The sequence below is a fragment of the Chaetomium strumarium genome (genome assembly GCF_033439665.1).
Source record: "Chaetomium strumarium strain CBS 333.67 chromosome Unknown B0T15scaffold_2, whole genome shotgun sequence".
Taxonomy (NCBI): domain Eukaryota; kingdom Fungi; phylum Ascomycota; class Sordariomycetes; order Sordariales; family Chaetomiaceae; genus Chaetomium; species Chaetomium strumarium.
Window position 1 is genome coordinate 337,974 of NW_026944430.1, and position 14,372 is coordinate 352,345.

Consider the following 14,372-nt stretch of genomic DNA (forward strand, 5'->3'; position numbering starts at 1 on the left):
GGTATCCGGGTTGTTGAAGGTAACTACTATATCTCCGCTAGGTAGTTTCCGGGCTGCAATAGCCCCTTGTCGGCTAGAGGCCCCGTTAACGGCTTGAATGATTTCTAGGGGGGTCCTCTTGGCTAGGTCGGGTGATAGATGGCCCCCGCGAACAAGGACCTCGCAGTTCTGCTTGGCTGGGATAACCTTGGCTGGCTGGGCTATAGTGGCTTGTGGGGGTTCCCGAACTATGTCAGCCCAGGTCCGAGTAGCCTGGGCCTGCCCTGATTTAGTTTCTCTTAGTGCCGCTCGCACCTCTTCGGCTACTACCTTTCGTAGGGTAGGTAGGTTCAACGCCGTAGCCGTAGCCTTAGCCTGGGGGGGCGGTGTGATGGCTTGCTGGTAGGCTTGTTGGTAAGCTCGTTGAATCTCCATTGCAAGTGCCCGGGCCTTGCCCCTATCCTCGGGGACCAGGGCAAGTAGGTCGTTGACAAGCCTAGTAATGTGCTCATATGTATGTAGATGGCTAGTAGACTTGGTTGTTCTGGCCGGCTTGGTTATAGTAGGTAGGGTCTTCTGGCTTGCATGTTGGCTTGCATGTAGCCCCGGGGGGGCAGGGGGGGTTTCCCCCATCTCAATGTCAGGTGCCGGATCCGGAACGTCGTTCATTTTCAGCTCTTCCTCGTAGGGTGGGGCCTGTGGGGGCCTATAGGGTGGGTAGCGTAGAGGAGTGTGGGGGATCGTTGATAGGGTGGGCCGTTCGGGAGTAACCGGGTCCGGTAGGGTAGGTGGTCCGGGAATAACCGGTTGGTCTGTGCGTAGGGAAAAATCTTGCCTGACGGTCGGGTGCCCGTAACACAACGGCTACTTCAATGGCCTGTTGCGGCCGCGCAAGGACGGCCGCGCAAGTGCAACCAGTACCGTTAGATAGAGCTCGTCGAGGCGGTTAGAATAATATATGTTTCGAAGAGTTTGCCGCCCTTGCGGGCAAGCAGCGATCAAGTGGAAAAGAAAGAAGTCTTTTTACTCTTACTGCATTATATATCTATTAGCATAACTAACTGTAGTTATACATGCTATTGTATAGATAGATGCTCGATATAGTTCTATTACCTTGCTTAGCTACCATATAGTAACCCCCTTAGGTGCCGTCCCTTACCTATAAACTCTTTATAAATCCAACAATTTCCTATATACTAGCACTATATAATTCGGAAATAGCCTATCTAAATAACACTATACTTCTATATATCACTCCTAGGTTGACGCTCCTAATAGCGTCTACCCCTGCTAAATATAGCTTTCGATAATATATAATACCCTTATCCCTTAGTAGATCGAGCTTATCAACCCTAATAATATACGGCGGCAAACCTCAATATATCTCTATAGTCGTATAGTATAGAAAAGCTATCGGATGGGTCTAGTCCTAGATATTTAGTATATAATAGCTTTATATAGCGCCCGCACCTATAGTATCGAATATATATCTGTCGTTTGCAAGCCGGCTCGGAAATTCTTTCGCTATTCTTTCAATAAGCCAGCCGTATATATTATAGACATTTGGCAAGTAGGTATAGGCCCTATTAATATCCTTGATCTAGCCTTCCTAGTTTGCTTTCAACGCTATTGTAAGATAAAGATTCGCGCTATTACTTTTACCCTCTAAGATGATTTTGCCAATACCAAGCTTATCCTTATATAACGCGATATACCTAATACCTTCTATATAATTGTTTAACCCTGCCGGGAAAGGATTATATTTGGTTTCCAACTAGGTATTTCTAAAATTAATAGCGATAGATACTATACCTTATTAGGCGAGATCGGTAAGCCAGCGAATATTGCTAGGTCGTAATATATTAAGAGTCGTTATACCTCCGCCATATATTGCTATAGAAGTTAGCTTTTGAACCTCCTTTTATTTCTGTCGAAATAGTTATAAGCTATACTAATTATAGACAATATACGGTAGAACCTAGTCCTTTGTCCTAGACTTCCGAAATATATATAACTTGATATTATTCCCGTCAACCCCCTATATAACGTATATTTTATAGTCGACTAGTGGTTTGTTAACGTCCTTTGCTAGGTCGTTCGGTATTGTAGCGAAGCCTTCTAAAAAGCCGTAGTATTAGGCTTTTATTTCCTTTGTCAATTGCTCGAAGAGCGAGTTCTCATTAGCAATGCTAATTGGAAGGTTGTTCTCCTATCCTTATATAGCTAGGGCCTTTACCAACTTGGGATTAAAACGTAGATCCGTCATAGGAGAGAGTATTATATCTCTAATTCGGCCCTCGGGCTAGAATAAGTATAGACCTAGCATCCTGCTATCTAAAGGGTTGACCTTTCTATGGCCTAGATGGCTTCGGTTATATTACGTAGAAAAGCAAAAGGGTGGAAGTCTATGCCAGCCAAAATGGGTCGCTAACTTATTATATATTCTAGCGGGTACTTGTAGGAAGCACGAATCTTACGCGCTTATATGTTCTAGGATTACGTATATGCACTATACTTCTAGCCTAGTGGTTCGCCGGATAGAGGGGTAACGCCTTAGAGAACTAGGGTTTCTTGGCCTTGTTACCTATGTAATCTGTAAGAACCGGGTATATCTACCATCCGTTCTAATAGGTTCCCTAACGGGAGCCGGTTTCCGTTTTAGTTCTGATATAATCTCTGTCCTACTAGGTATTAGCTCCCTAATATAATAATCAGCAATTTATTAAATAATCTAGTTAAGCTAATAGCTATAATAGCCTGTCTAATCTAATATAACTACCTGATATTGATAGTCTAGGTAACTATTATCGATTAGTCGATACAAACGTTCTGCTTACGCTATAATAATAAGGTAGTACTATATTAATAACTTATTATATTTAACCTCGCTTACTCTAATTGCTATGGCCATTGTTATATATATAATATACTGCACCTAGTATATATATATATAATTTGTTAAGCAGCGGTTCGACAAATTTCTTTTTGGGGGGTCCAACCAACTTATATTGTCGCTACTATAGCTACGATTATCTGATTCTTCGAAATGTTATATTTATTATGTCTTTGGATATATACGCTGTCTTAGATACTTTCTCTGATATCAAAAACCGCACCGATCAGTTCATTATTACGAACAATCTCGACAGCTACTCTGCTAAGTTCCTTCCGAGATCTAAGGAAATCGCAGCTATATTTTATAATGCCCTTAAGCAGCTAGATTGCCTAATTCGGTCGGTAGCACCTAGAATAAAGCTTAAACGTATCTAGCCTATAGCAGAGCATAAGAGACTAGTAGGCTATATATATCGTATCTTAGAGAGTAAAGCGGGCTTAATTATAGACGACGGCGATCTCCTGACTCGTACTTCTAAACCTTGTCCTAACGGCGACGTTAGTTCCTAATTAGAGGGCCTCTTATACGATAGACCTGCCTAGGATATAGAGATCAAGCTTATATAAACGGTTGGGCAGAACTATAGCAAATGCCTCTCTAGCGAGATCAATACCGTAGAGTTGCTCTTTGAATCCCCGGAAAACTGTTCGCTCTTAGACAAGCTCTATACTATTTCAGACACGATAAGCAGCCTTCTACGGCCGTTGGAAGCTTTTATCTAAGAGATAGTCAGCGGCTAGTTAGTACGAGGCTAGCCTTTGCGAATCCTTGAAATAGGAGCCGGGATAGGCAGAATAACCTTATTACTATTACCGGCTTTAGCTTGTCTGGGTGTTTCTACGGTATATACTATAACCGACATTAGTTCGAGCTTAGTAGTATAGGTATCCTTGACTTTTAAGGGGTACCTATTTATAGAGTTCAAGGTTATCGACATTAAGAAGGCACTGCTATAGGCACTATAAAGAAGCCAATATATTATCCTAGGCTCGAACGTCGTCTATACTACGGCAGATGTCCCGTCTTTATTAAAGAATATTTATAAGATTCTATATCCAGATAGGTTTTTTATCTTCTATAAGTTAACAACGCAAATGCTATAGGCTAATATAGTTTTCGGTCTATTTAAAGGCTAGTGGCGATTTAATAACGGGCGATAGTACGCTTTGTAATTACTATAGGCTTAGGCAAAGATATTAGAAGCGGCTGGATATAGTTATATAGACTAGACCGACGGATCCCGCCCGGAAATAAAGCTGCAAAGTCTAATCCTAGGGATAGCTACTAACCCGGAGTAGATTCTTATTTATAGAGATTATAGATAGAGATAAGGTATACCGTATTAGGTAGAATAGGAGGTTAGCGAAGCCATAAGATAGGATTAGTTAATAGGAACTATTTTAAACTTATTGTATCGCGGCCAGCTTGCTGCCTCGCGCTATCACTTAGTGAATACCTTATATAGTAATATATTCACCCTATACCAGCTCTGCCGTTGCTATAGTCAGGGTCTAAAAGTCTTTATACACTCCAATTAATTAAACGCGAGTTTCTATATGTCGCGATAGCCCTCTACTCTTGCAACTCCAATAACTTAACGCTATAAAGCTTAATTTAGCTGATTTCAAAGCTAAATTGATAGAAAATCGCAGCTATAATAGGGAATTATCACCAGTAGCTTATATAGCTATATGCTTTGCTATAGTTTATAGCAAAAGTTATTAGGCTATAGTAGAGGTATTTAGTATCTCTATTAGCGCTATATAAGAATGTGTCACGAATTAACCAACGGCAGGCTGCAGGGCAGACGGCCGTATGTGGGGACGTAGGGGCGTCCCGAGCCAATCATTGGGACAACTAGGCGGACCAGTTAGAGATAGGCAAAGGTGCTAAGGTGCTAGTGTTGCTAAGCACTCTGCAGGATGTAAGCGATCAGAGTGATCAGGGGCATATTACAATGAGCACCTGGGTGCTTATCCGAATCGAAGCACTAAGCACCTAAGAAGATAGCTAGTATAGTCACTCGTCCTGGAGGACTCTGGGAGTTCTCCAGTGAGCAATACAAGCAGTAAGGTAGCCCTATATTACTATGCAGATATTGCGACTTGCATTGTTATGAACCTTTTGGCTTCACCGAGACCTATAGTCCGACTAGCAGATACCTTCGACCGGCGAACCCTTTCAGAGGCAGGACTGCCTGTAGTTTCGTTACAGAATGCCTTCGATATTGGAAACTTAATAAGCCTTTGATTCGAACCCTCGAAAGGGCTGTCTTTAGAAGCTTTCGCGATTAGAGAAGCAGTATATCCTGTCTTTTTTAAAGAGAAACTAGAATCTTGCTAAAAAGGCTCTAATAGTAGCTATAGGGTCTAAAAGTCTCCTATTCGACGATCTATCGATGCCTCTATACTTATAACCTATATAAATAGAAAGCAAAGAATAAAATACCTATCTTAGAAAAAAGATACCTAAAAGAGATAATGTATCTTATAAGCAAGCTGGCTATATAAGCGAGCCGGCTACTTTACCTGTAACGTGTCACTTCCGCGCTTAAAACTAGATTTTCTTTACAACCTAGTATATCTTCTTCTTTATATAAGGCTAGGATAAACCTAGCCCTCGAAGCGATATAAAAAGACTAAAAACTAAGCATAAGGGCTATAGCAAAGTACTACAATGTTCGACGAACAACCTTGCAAGACCGACTAGTGGGCCGGCCTATACGACGCAATACTACGGCCAGCTCGCACCGGCTTACCGATTCCGAAGAGAAGGCTCTTGTTCAGTATATAATTAAGCTATCTAAGCGAGCTTTTCCGCCGAGACTACGTAGTATAGAAGATATGGCCAACCAACTGCTACGCGTATACGATGCGCCCCCTATCGGCAAGCTCTAGGCGTATAACTTTGTCAAATACCAGCTAGAGCTCCGGACGTATTATACGTATAGATACGACTACCAAAGGGCCAAGTGCGAGGATTCAAAGGTTATTGGCGAATGGTTTGCCCTTGTGCGGAATGTTAAGGCCGAGTATGGCATTATAAATAATGATATCTACAACTTCGATGAGACTAGGTTTATAATAGGCATTATCTTCCCGGGTATGGTGGTTACAACCTCGGATGGCCATGGCAAGGCGAAGCTAGCCTAGCCTAGCAACCGCGAATGGGCGACCATAATCCAAGGCATCAATGCCCTTGGCTGGGCTATCTCTCCGTTTATTATCTTAGCGGCGCAGTACCACCTCGCCAACTGGTATACTGAGTGTAACCTCCCGGCCGACTGGCGTATTGTAACCACCGACAATAGCTGGACTACCAATGCGGTAGGCCTAGATTGGATCAAGCACTTCGACTACCATATAGCACCTCGGACAAAGGGTAAATACCAGTTGTTGATTCTCGATGGCCACGAAAGCCACTACTCGACTGAGTTCGAGCTCTACTGCCAGCAGAACAACATTATTACACTCTATATGCCTCTACATTCCTCCTATCTCCTCCAGCCACTTGATGTTGGCTGCTTTGGGCCGTTGAAGCAGGCGTACGGTCGCCAGATCGAGGACTTAGTGCATGCATATATTAACTACATAAGTAAGCTCAAGTTCCTTTGTACCTTTCGCGCGGCCTTCTTTGCCTCTATTACTAAGAGGAATATATAGGGCGGTTTTATAGGGGCTGGCCTTGTGCTATACAATCTAGAGAGAGTGCTTTCGAAGCTAAATATCAAGCTTCGTATACCAACACCCCCAACCTTACAGCCGGGCACTGTACAATCTTGTGTCTTGCAGACATCATACAACCCTCGAGAAGCCGAGTTACAGTCAACGCTTATCAAGACTCGCATTGCCAACCATCATAATAGCTCCCCGACTTTAATATTGGCTGCTATGGACCAGCTTACCAAGGGTACGATGGCTATAATGCACCAGGTGGCTCTCCTTTAGGCAGAGGTGTTGTCGCTCTGCAAGGCTAACGAGGCGCTAAGCAAGCGCCGGAGAGCCAAAAAAATACGTGTGCGGCTTGGAGGATCACTTACTGTGCAGGAGGCATAGGAGGTGGTAGGTCAGGGAGCTATAGGTGGGGAGGAAATGCAAGAAATACAGCTAGATGATAGTGGTGCTAGGTGGGGTTATACGAAGGTTCGGTGCTATAGTATGTGCGGCAAGCCTGGCCATAATGCCCGCACTTGCCAGGAGGGTATAGAAGGGTCTGATTCATCTGTTTCTGATGTAATTATTGTTAGTTCCTAGTGTTGTTGTTTTGTGATTGAGGATATTATTGGTAGTGTAGTGGAGAGTGGCCGGCTCGCTTATATGGCCGGCTCGCTTATAAGATACGTTATAACTAGATATATATATAGCTCGAAGACATTGAGGAGTTATTGAGAGTTCAAACTCTAAATTTAATATATTGTTTTCCTTAGCTAATCTGTGACGAAACCGCAGGCAGTCCTGCCTCTGAAAGGGTTCGCCGGTCGAAGGTATCTGCTGGTCGGACTATAGGTCTCGGTGAAGCCAAAAGGTTCACAACAATGCTAGTCGCAATGTTTACACAGTAATATAGGGCCACCTTACTGCTTGTATTGCTCACTGGAGAACTCCCAGAGTCCTCCAGAACGAGTGGCTATATACTAGCTATCTTCTTGGGCGCTCAGTGCTTCGATTTGGATGAGCACCCAGGTGCTCATCGTGATATGCCCCTAATCACTCTGATCGCTTACATCCTACAGAGTGCTCAGCGACATTGGCACCTTAGCACTTTTGCCTGTCTCTGACTGGTCCGCCTAGTTATCTAAATGATTGGCTCGGGACGCCCCCGCGTCCCCACATACGGCCGTCTGCCCTGCAGCCTGCCGTTGGTTAATTCATGACATAATCTAATCTAGATGTTCTTTTCTAATCAGTATTCGTATTAAAATAATATTTTAAATCTGAATACTTAGATATTTTATTTTCCTTCTAAGAAGTTTAATAAGTAGTTTATCAACTTAAAGAACTATATTAAAGCGAACATTATAATTATAATAAAGAGAATAGTGTAGAGAGGTGGTTAGAGTGAGCTTATTATTATAGAGAGAGATAAGAACGCCTCTCGTAGAAGGTATCTAGCTAAGTCTTATTAGAAGACACTCTAAGAAAGTCTCCTATCTTATTATAATAGTATAATGCATTTTTAGGAAGATAATACCAAGATTCATATCTATAAAGCTATCTAAAGTTAGCTTGCTAAGCATAGAATCAAGTAGATAGATTGGCCTCTATATAGCCTAAATTTAAACTCTATCGAGCATATTTGAGCAGCTCTAAAAAGGAATCTTTAGAGAATATTCTCTGATCTCTAGAAACTTAAAAGGAATAAGCTCAATATTGAAGGCTTTAAGGAGGAGTTACGTGTAGTATAGTGAGCTATTAACTAGAATCTTATTAATAGTCTGATAGGCTCTTTGCCTCGCTAGCTTGCCGCTATCAAAACGGCTTAGCATTAGTATATAAAATATTGAAGCTTAGGAACTTAGCTATTATCTAAAGATAATAATTTTTACCTATATTTAATAGTTATTGAGATATCCTCTAATAAAAATAGGAGTAGGAAATGTAGGTGGCTAGGTTTAATAGGATGTATAGAAACTTTTGACCTCTCACTATAATATTATAACTATAACTAACATACTCATATATCGAGTTAGATAGTATAGCAAGTTATATAGCATAGTGAGTCGCGCACCTTTCCCACTTTTATAATGTGACGAAACCCTGGCAGTCCTACCTCTGAAAGGGTTCTCCGGTCGAAGGTAATGCTGATCGGGCTGTAGATCTCGGTGAAGCTAAAAGGTTCACAACAAATGCACAAGCAATTATCTCAATAGTAGGTAGGGTGAACTGCTTGTATTGCTTACTGGAGAACTCCCAGAGTTCTTCAGAACAAGTGACTATATACCTAGAGGTTTCCTATGTTATGAGGGTGGTAGTTCTGGTAGCCCGTCTACCCTTACTACTCTTAACGAGTTCGTCTGTGCAGCGCAGCCTGCAGCGCCATGCTTGTTAATGATTGGTGCTCCCCGTCCCTACCCGGTCTTGATATATGGTTGGTTCGTGACATATAACTTTCTAACTTCACTAATCTTTTCCACGAGATAATATAGAATCTCTTCTAAGAGAAAGTTGTGTGATCCTTATACTTAAAGCACTTAAAAGGACCTAAAACTTTCTATATAAAGAGCTGCTATAATCTACAAGGTTCTAGAAAGCTCGCTTTGCGGTCGACGCGGTAGAAAGAAATTTCGATATGAAAAACCTACTAACTTAAGGAAATTGACCGACTTAGAAGAGAGGGTGTAATGTAGATGCCCTGCTCAGATGCCTTGTTCAGAGCTCGAACCCATGACCTTTTGTTCTTTCCTTTCTGTTCTTTATTGTGAGAGGCCACATTACGTGACCTAGACACCTACAAACCTCTATAATTCCTCACGCCCACCAGCGCGCATTTCCTTTTCCTTTCCTTAAGCTTAGATCTTCGATATCAGAGGCATTAATACAGCTGGTTTAACCCTATTCATATTGCTCTACTCATCATAGAGGATGCTTTTTAAGAGGGTACTCGACCTTAATATATAAAGATTTTAGTTCAAACGTGGTTGATAAGCGAATGCTCCAAACAAGCGAATGCTCTACTTCACTACGCCTATATAATACCTTCTGAAGGCCCAGACCCTAGCCAATCGTTTCTTTCCAAGCCCGCTGGCCGACCTCTCTAACATCCGAGATCCCACCTTTTCCTAGCCATGGGAACTAAAGATCACAATAAGCCAGGTGGTCAATGCTAGGGACATAGAAAATGCCATTGCCCAGGCTGCTCCCTGGAAGGCGCCGGGCAATGACTACCTCCCCATAGGTCTATTGAAGGCCTGTGGTAGGCCGTTGTACAAGATCCTCACATTACTCGCCCAGAGATGCCTCGAACTACAATGGGTGCCAGCTAGGCTAAAGGAGGCTATAGTTATAGTGCTCCCAAAGCCCGGTAAAATCCCAGCCGACTATCTTACCCCCGGAGGCTATAGGCCTATTTCCCTTCTTCCTACTATTGGCAAGGTAGTGGAAACAGTGGTTACCAAAAGAATTACAGAGGCAGCCGAAGCCTACGGCCTATTACCCGACGAACAGATGGGAAACCGGGAACATAGGTCAACAGACCTAGCTATACGGCTTGTGGTAGCCCAGATCCAAGAGGCCTGGAGATACTGTGCTACGGCCTCCCTATTGCAGCTAGATCTAATAGGGGCCTTCGACCGGGTGAATCATACCCAGTTACTGGCTACGGTTCGGGACCTTGGGCTCCCACTATGGCTTGTAGGTTGGCTACGGTCGTGGCTAACAGGCCGGAAGGCCACACTCCTATTCGACGGCCAACTTGCCCCGAAAATTGACATTCGAGCTGGAATGCCACAAGGATCACCACTATCACCAGTCCTCTTTATACTATATATAGCCTCGCTATATAAAGTACTAAAGGAAAAGCATTCTCTAGTTAGCTTAGTGGGATTCGCAGATAACACCAACCTCCTAGCCTTTGGAAGGGACTCCTATATTAACTGCCGGCAACTGGAACAAGCCTAGGCCACGTGTCTACAGTGGGCTAGATCCTACGGAATGGAATTCAATGGGGCCAAGTCAGAGCTGATCCACTTTAACAAAGGCTGAAAACAGTGGTCTGAACCACTACAACTAGCCAAACCCGGCCACCCTTATGACTATACTATAGTCAAACCAACGGCTTCAGCCCGGTTCCTAGGAGTCTGGCTTGACTGGAGGCTTTCTTGGAAGGCCCACGGAGCTAGCATAGCTACCAAGCTAAGAACTCAAGACTTTGCTCTATCAAGAATAGCAGCCAAGACCTGGGGCCCGGGGCTAATCAGGGCCAGAGAGGTCTATACTAAGTGCATTCGCAGTGCAATAGCCTATAGGGCATCCAGCTTCCACAAGCCTACAACACTCAACGGCTCACCACAAGGCCTAGCCAGGGACCTAGCAAAGGCCCAGAACTGAAGCCTACGCATCGTAGCTGGGGCCTATAAGGCTACCCCTATACGGAATCTCGAGACGGAAACTTGGATCCCTCCCCTAGACCTTTATCTTAACAAGAGGCTGGCCGACTTCGAAGACCAGCTCAACAAGCCTACCCTACAGGCCGGGCTAGGCCCAGAGGCCCCAAGGCGCCGACTAAAGGAAATCATCCAAGAGGCCTATAACAGGCTCCAACGAAGGTTCCGGTTGCTACGGCGCTGGCCCTGGAGCCTAGGAAGGCTAACAGATGCCGAAAAGGCCTCGGCTACAGTGGCCGAATGGAATACCCAAGCTAAGGCCTTGGACCTACCATTGGCTAAGACCCAGGAAGACTGGGCACTATTAAGAGCCTGGGAGGCTAGGTGGAATACCCAAGTCTAGGGACAGCCAACTAGGCTAGCCGACGAAGGCCTACCAACAGTCCTCTTCACGAACCAGAGCCTACAGAAACACCAAGGCCTTACAAAGGCTAAGAGCTCCCTACTAGTACAGGCTCGTACAGGGGCTATAGGCCTATGGGACTTCCTTTTCAAACAAAAGGCCCGTAACCAGCCTACCCCCTATTGCGAATGCGGGGAAGCTAGAGAGACAGTAGAGCATCTTGTAATTTGGTGCTCTATACTACCTATACCAAGAACTTGGCCTAGGCAACTAATACGCACCCACCGGGACCTTAGCCTTGTTTTACAGGGCCTAGGCTACTGGAACCGAAGACTTCTGAAGAAGGTACTGGGTTGGCTAATGGACTCGGGCCGGCTAGGGGAATATAGGCTTGCTCAGAACCTCGATGAGGAACTGGAAGCTAGAGAGCCCAGCTAGCCACACCTGTAGCCACGGCTTAGCCGGGCTAGCACCTTACTAGCCGTTGGCCCAAGGCCTTCCCAAGGCCTTTTTCCTTACTTGCAGCAGCGTGTATCACTGAAACTATGTCTTTCCTATTACTTCCGATGAAGGTTTTTACCCGGCCTAAATGGTACGGTTTTTCCTTTGTACATAGCAGTAGAGGGTCTGGCGCGCCTTGTAAGTAGCTAGGCATAGCGGAGTAGGAGAATATATAGATATATAATACTTTCTCCTCGTATATATTTTCTTTGCAATCTAATATGCATCCAAAAGACGACGAATACCAGATAATCTTAGCCCTCCAATCTCTTGAGAAAGACTCTACTTTGAGCTTAAGAGCTGCAGCTAAGATCTATACGGTTTATTATACTAAGCTAAGCCGTTGTAGGTGTAGTATATAATCATAACGCGATATTCTAGCCAATTCGCGGAAGTTAACCAATTTAGAAGAATCGGTTATTGTTTAATATATCCTCGACCTAGATTCCAAAGGGTTTCCTCCCCGCTTGTCTAGTATAGAAGATATAGCAAATCGACTATTTGCTGAACGCAATACGGGATATATCAGTATACGTTAGGTATACAACTTTGTCAAACAGTACCTCGAGCTTACTATACGTTTCAATCGGAAATATAACTATTAGAGGGCCTAATATAAAGACCTAGAAATTATTCGGGGCTAGTTTACGCTTATATGGAATACAATCGTAAAGTACGGCATCCAGGAGGTAGATATCTATAACTTCGACGAGACTAGGTTTCTAATAGGTATTATCGCAACCTTAATAGTTGTTATAAGCTCTGAACATTATAGCAGGGCAAAGTCAAAGTAGCCTAGTAATCGGGAGTGGGCAATAGTGATCCAGGGTATTAATGCTACTGGCTAGGCAATCCCGCCGTTTATTATCGTCCAGGGCAAATATTACCTCTCCTCTTGGTACGAGGGTAGCCTATTGCTAAAGGAATAGGTTATTGCAATATCCGAAAACAGTTAGGTTAGTAATAAGAGAGGTCTAGATTGGATCAAGTATTTTAATATATATATCAGAGCTCGAACAACTGGGGTTTATTGCCTTTTTATCCTCAACGGCCATAATAGCTACCACTCGATCGACTTCGAGCTCTACTATAAGGAGAACAACATTATTACGCTCTATATACCTCCGCACTCATCTTATATCCTCCAGCCGCTCGATATTAGGTATTTTAGCCCGCTTAAGACGGTATATGGCAAGCAGATCGAGGCGATAATACAGGCAAGCATAACCTATATTACTGTGACGAAACCACAGGCAGTCCTGCCTCTGAAAGGGTTCGCCGGTCGAAGGTATTGCTGGTCGGACTATAGGTCGCGGTAAAGCCAAAGGGTTCATAACAATGCAAGTCGCAATGTCTATATAGTAATATAGGGCTACCTTACTGCTTATATTGCTCACTGGAGAACTCCTAGAGTCCTCTAGAACGAATGACTATATACTAGCTATTTTTCTATGGACGCCCGTGCTCGCCGTCGTCCTTGGGCGTCTATGGTCGCTGGTGCTCGCTAGCGTCCCTAAGCGTCCATACGGACGCTCCTGGACGCTGTTGTCCATCGGCGTCCATATGGGGCATCTTACTGCCTCGTGCTTCCCGATTGGTAACCTTATCACCTATATAGCCCTACCAGGTCGGGTTATATAGTTGGTTCGTAATATAATGCCCCTCCTCGATATCTTTCGCCCCGAAAGACCTTGGCTATCGTCGTGTTTCCTTTTAGCGCTAACTGCCCCCTTGATTTAGTCCCCTAGTAAGTTATCATTCTCCTTCCTTTACGATTGCTATAGCTAATATAGTAGCGGCTAGGCCCTGTCGAAACCGTGCCTTTGAACGCCGTATTGCTACAATAGCGATTGAGTGCAACAGCAAGGAGTCCGATATACCTTGCGAACGTTATTAGAACGCAAAGCCGTATAGGTGTTATATTATAGTGCCTGGTTCTAACAAGTGTTCCTCTTGCGTTCGTATAGGGAAGAAGTACAGTAGTCCTAGCATTGCGAACGCTTATAGGTACCCCTTTGTCTATACTTGCTAGGCCCCTCCTAATAGAATAGTGGTGGCAAACTTGTCGGCCCGCGATAAGATTGATAAAGCGATTGTAGATACTGAACGTTAGCTTGCCGAGGCGTTAAGCTGTCTTTCCCGTCTTCGATAGCAGTGCCAATATCTAGCGGAGACAGGCTTATCGTTGTTAGCCTATGGACTAGAGGGTTTAGAAGAGGATAGGCCCCCTTCCCTAGAGCCGATATTAGAGGAACAACAGCTTGTTAGTCAGGTGCAGTCCTTGGGTGCCTTTAGTATAGTTAACTAGGAGGCTATTGGGGTTGTTCCTTATGGTTCTAGTGTTTCGGCAGGGCCCCTTGATTTTGACGCGCTCCTGCAGTCTAGGGATTCCCCTCCTATTATTGACGAGGCTCAGGGTAGTATAGGTTTGTAGTCGGTGGTGGTCAGGTCTTGGTTGCGCCTGCCGTACGTATCGTGGCTGCCTGCAGCCGCTCTTTCCTGCCTGGAGTTCTCAATCTGATTCTTGTTGCCTGTTTCCCAACAAATGAAAT

The 14,372-nt window shown here is 44.2% G+C and overlaps 1 protein-coding gene across 1 annotated transcript; it reads right to left on the reverse strand.

Moving 5' to 3' along the window:
- Positions 1-1,201: 1,201 nt before the first annotated feature.
- B0T15DRAFT_390839 (uncharacterized protein) lies at positions 1,202-1,354 on the reverse strand (the record flags this gene model as incomplete). The annotated part of the gene is made up of 1 exon (XM_062864558.1): positions 1,202-1,354. A coding segment is annotated over one exon (153 nt), but the record flags the coding sequence as incomplete, so codon positions are not given.
- Positions 1,355-14,372: the final 13,018 nt, after the last annotated feature.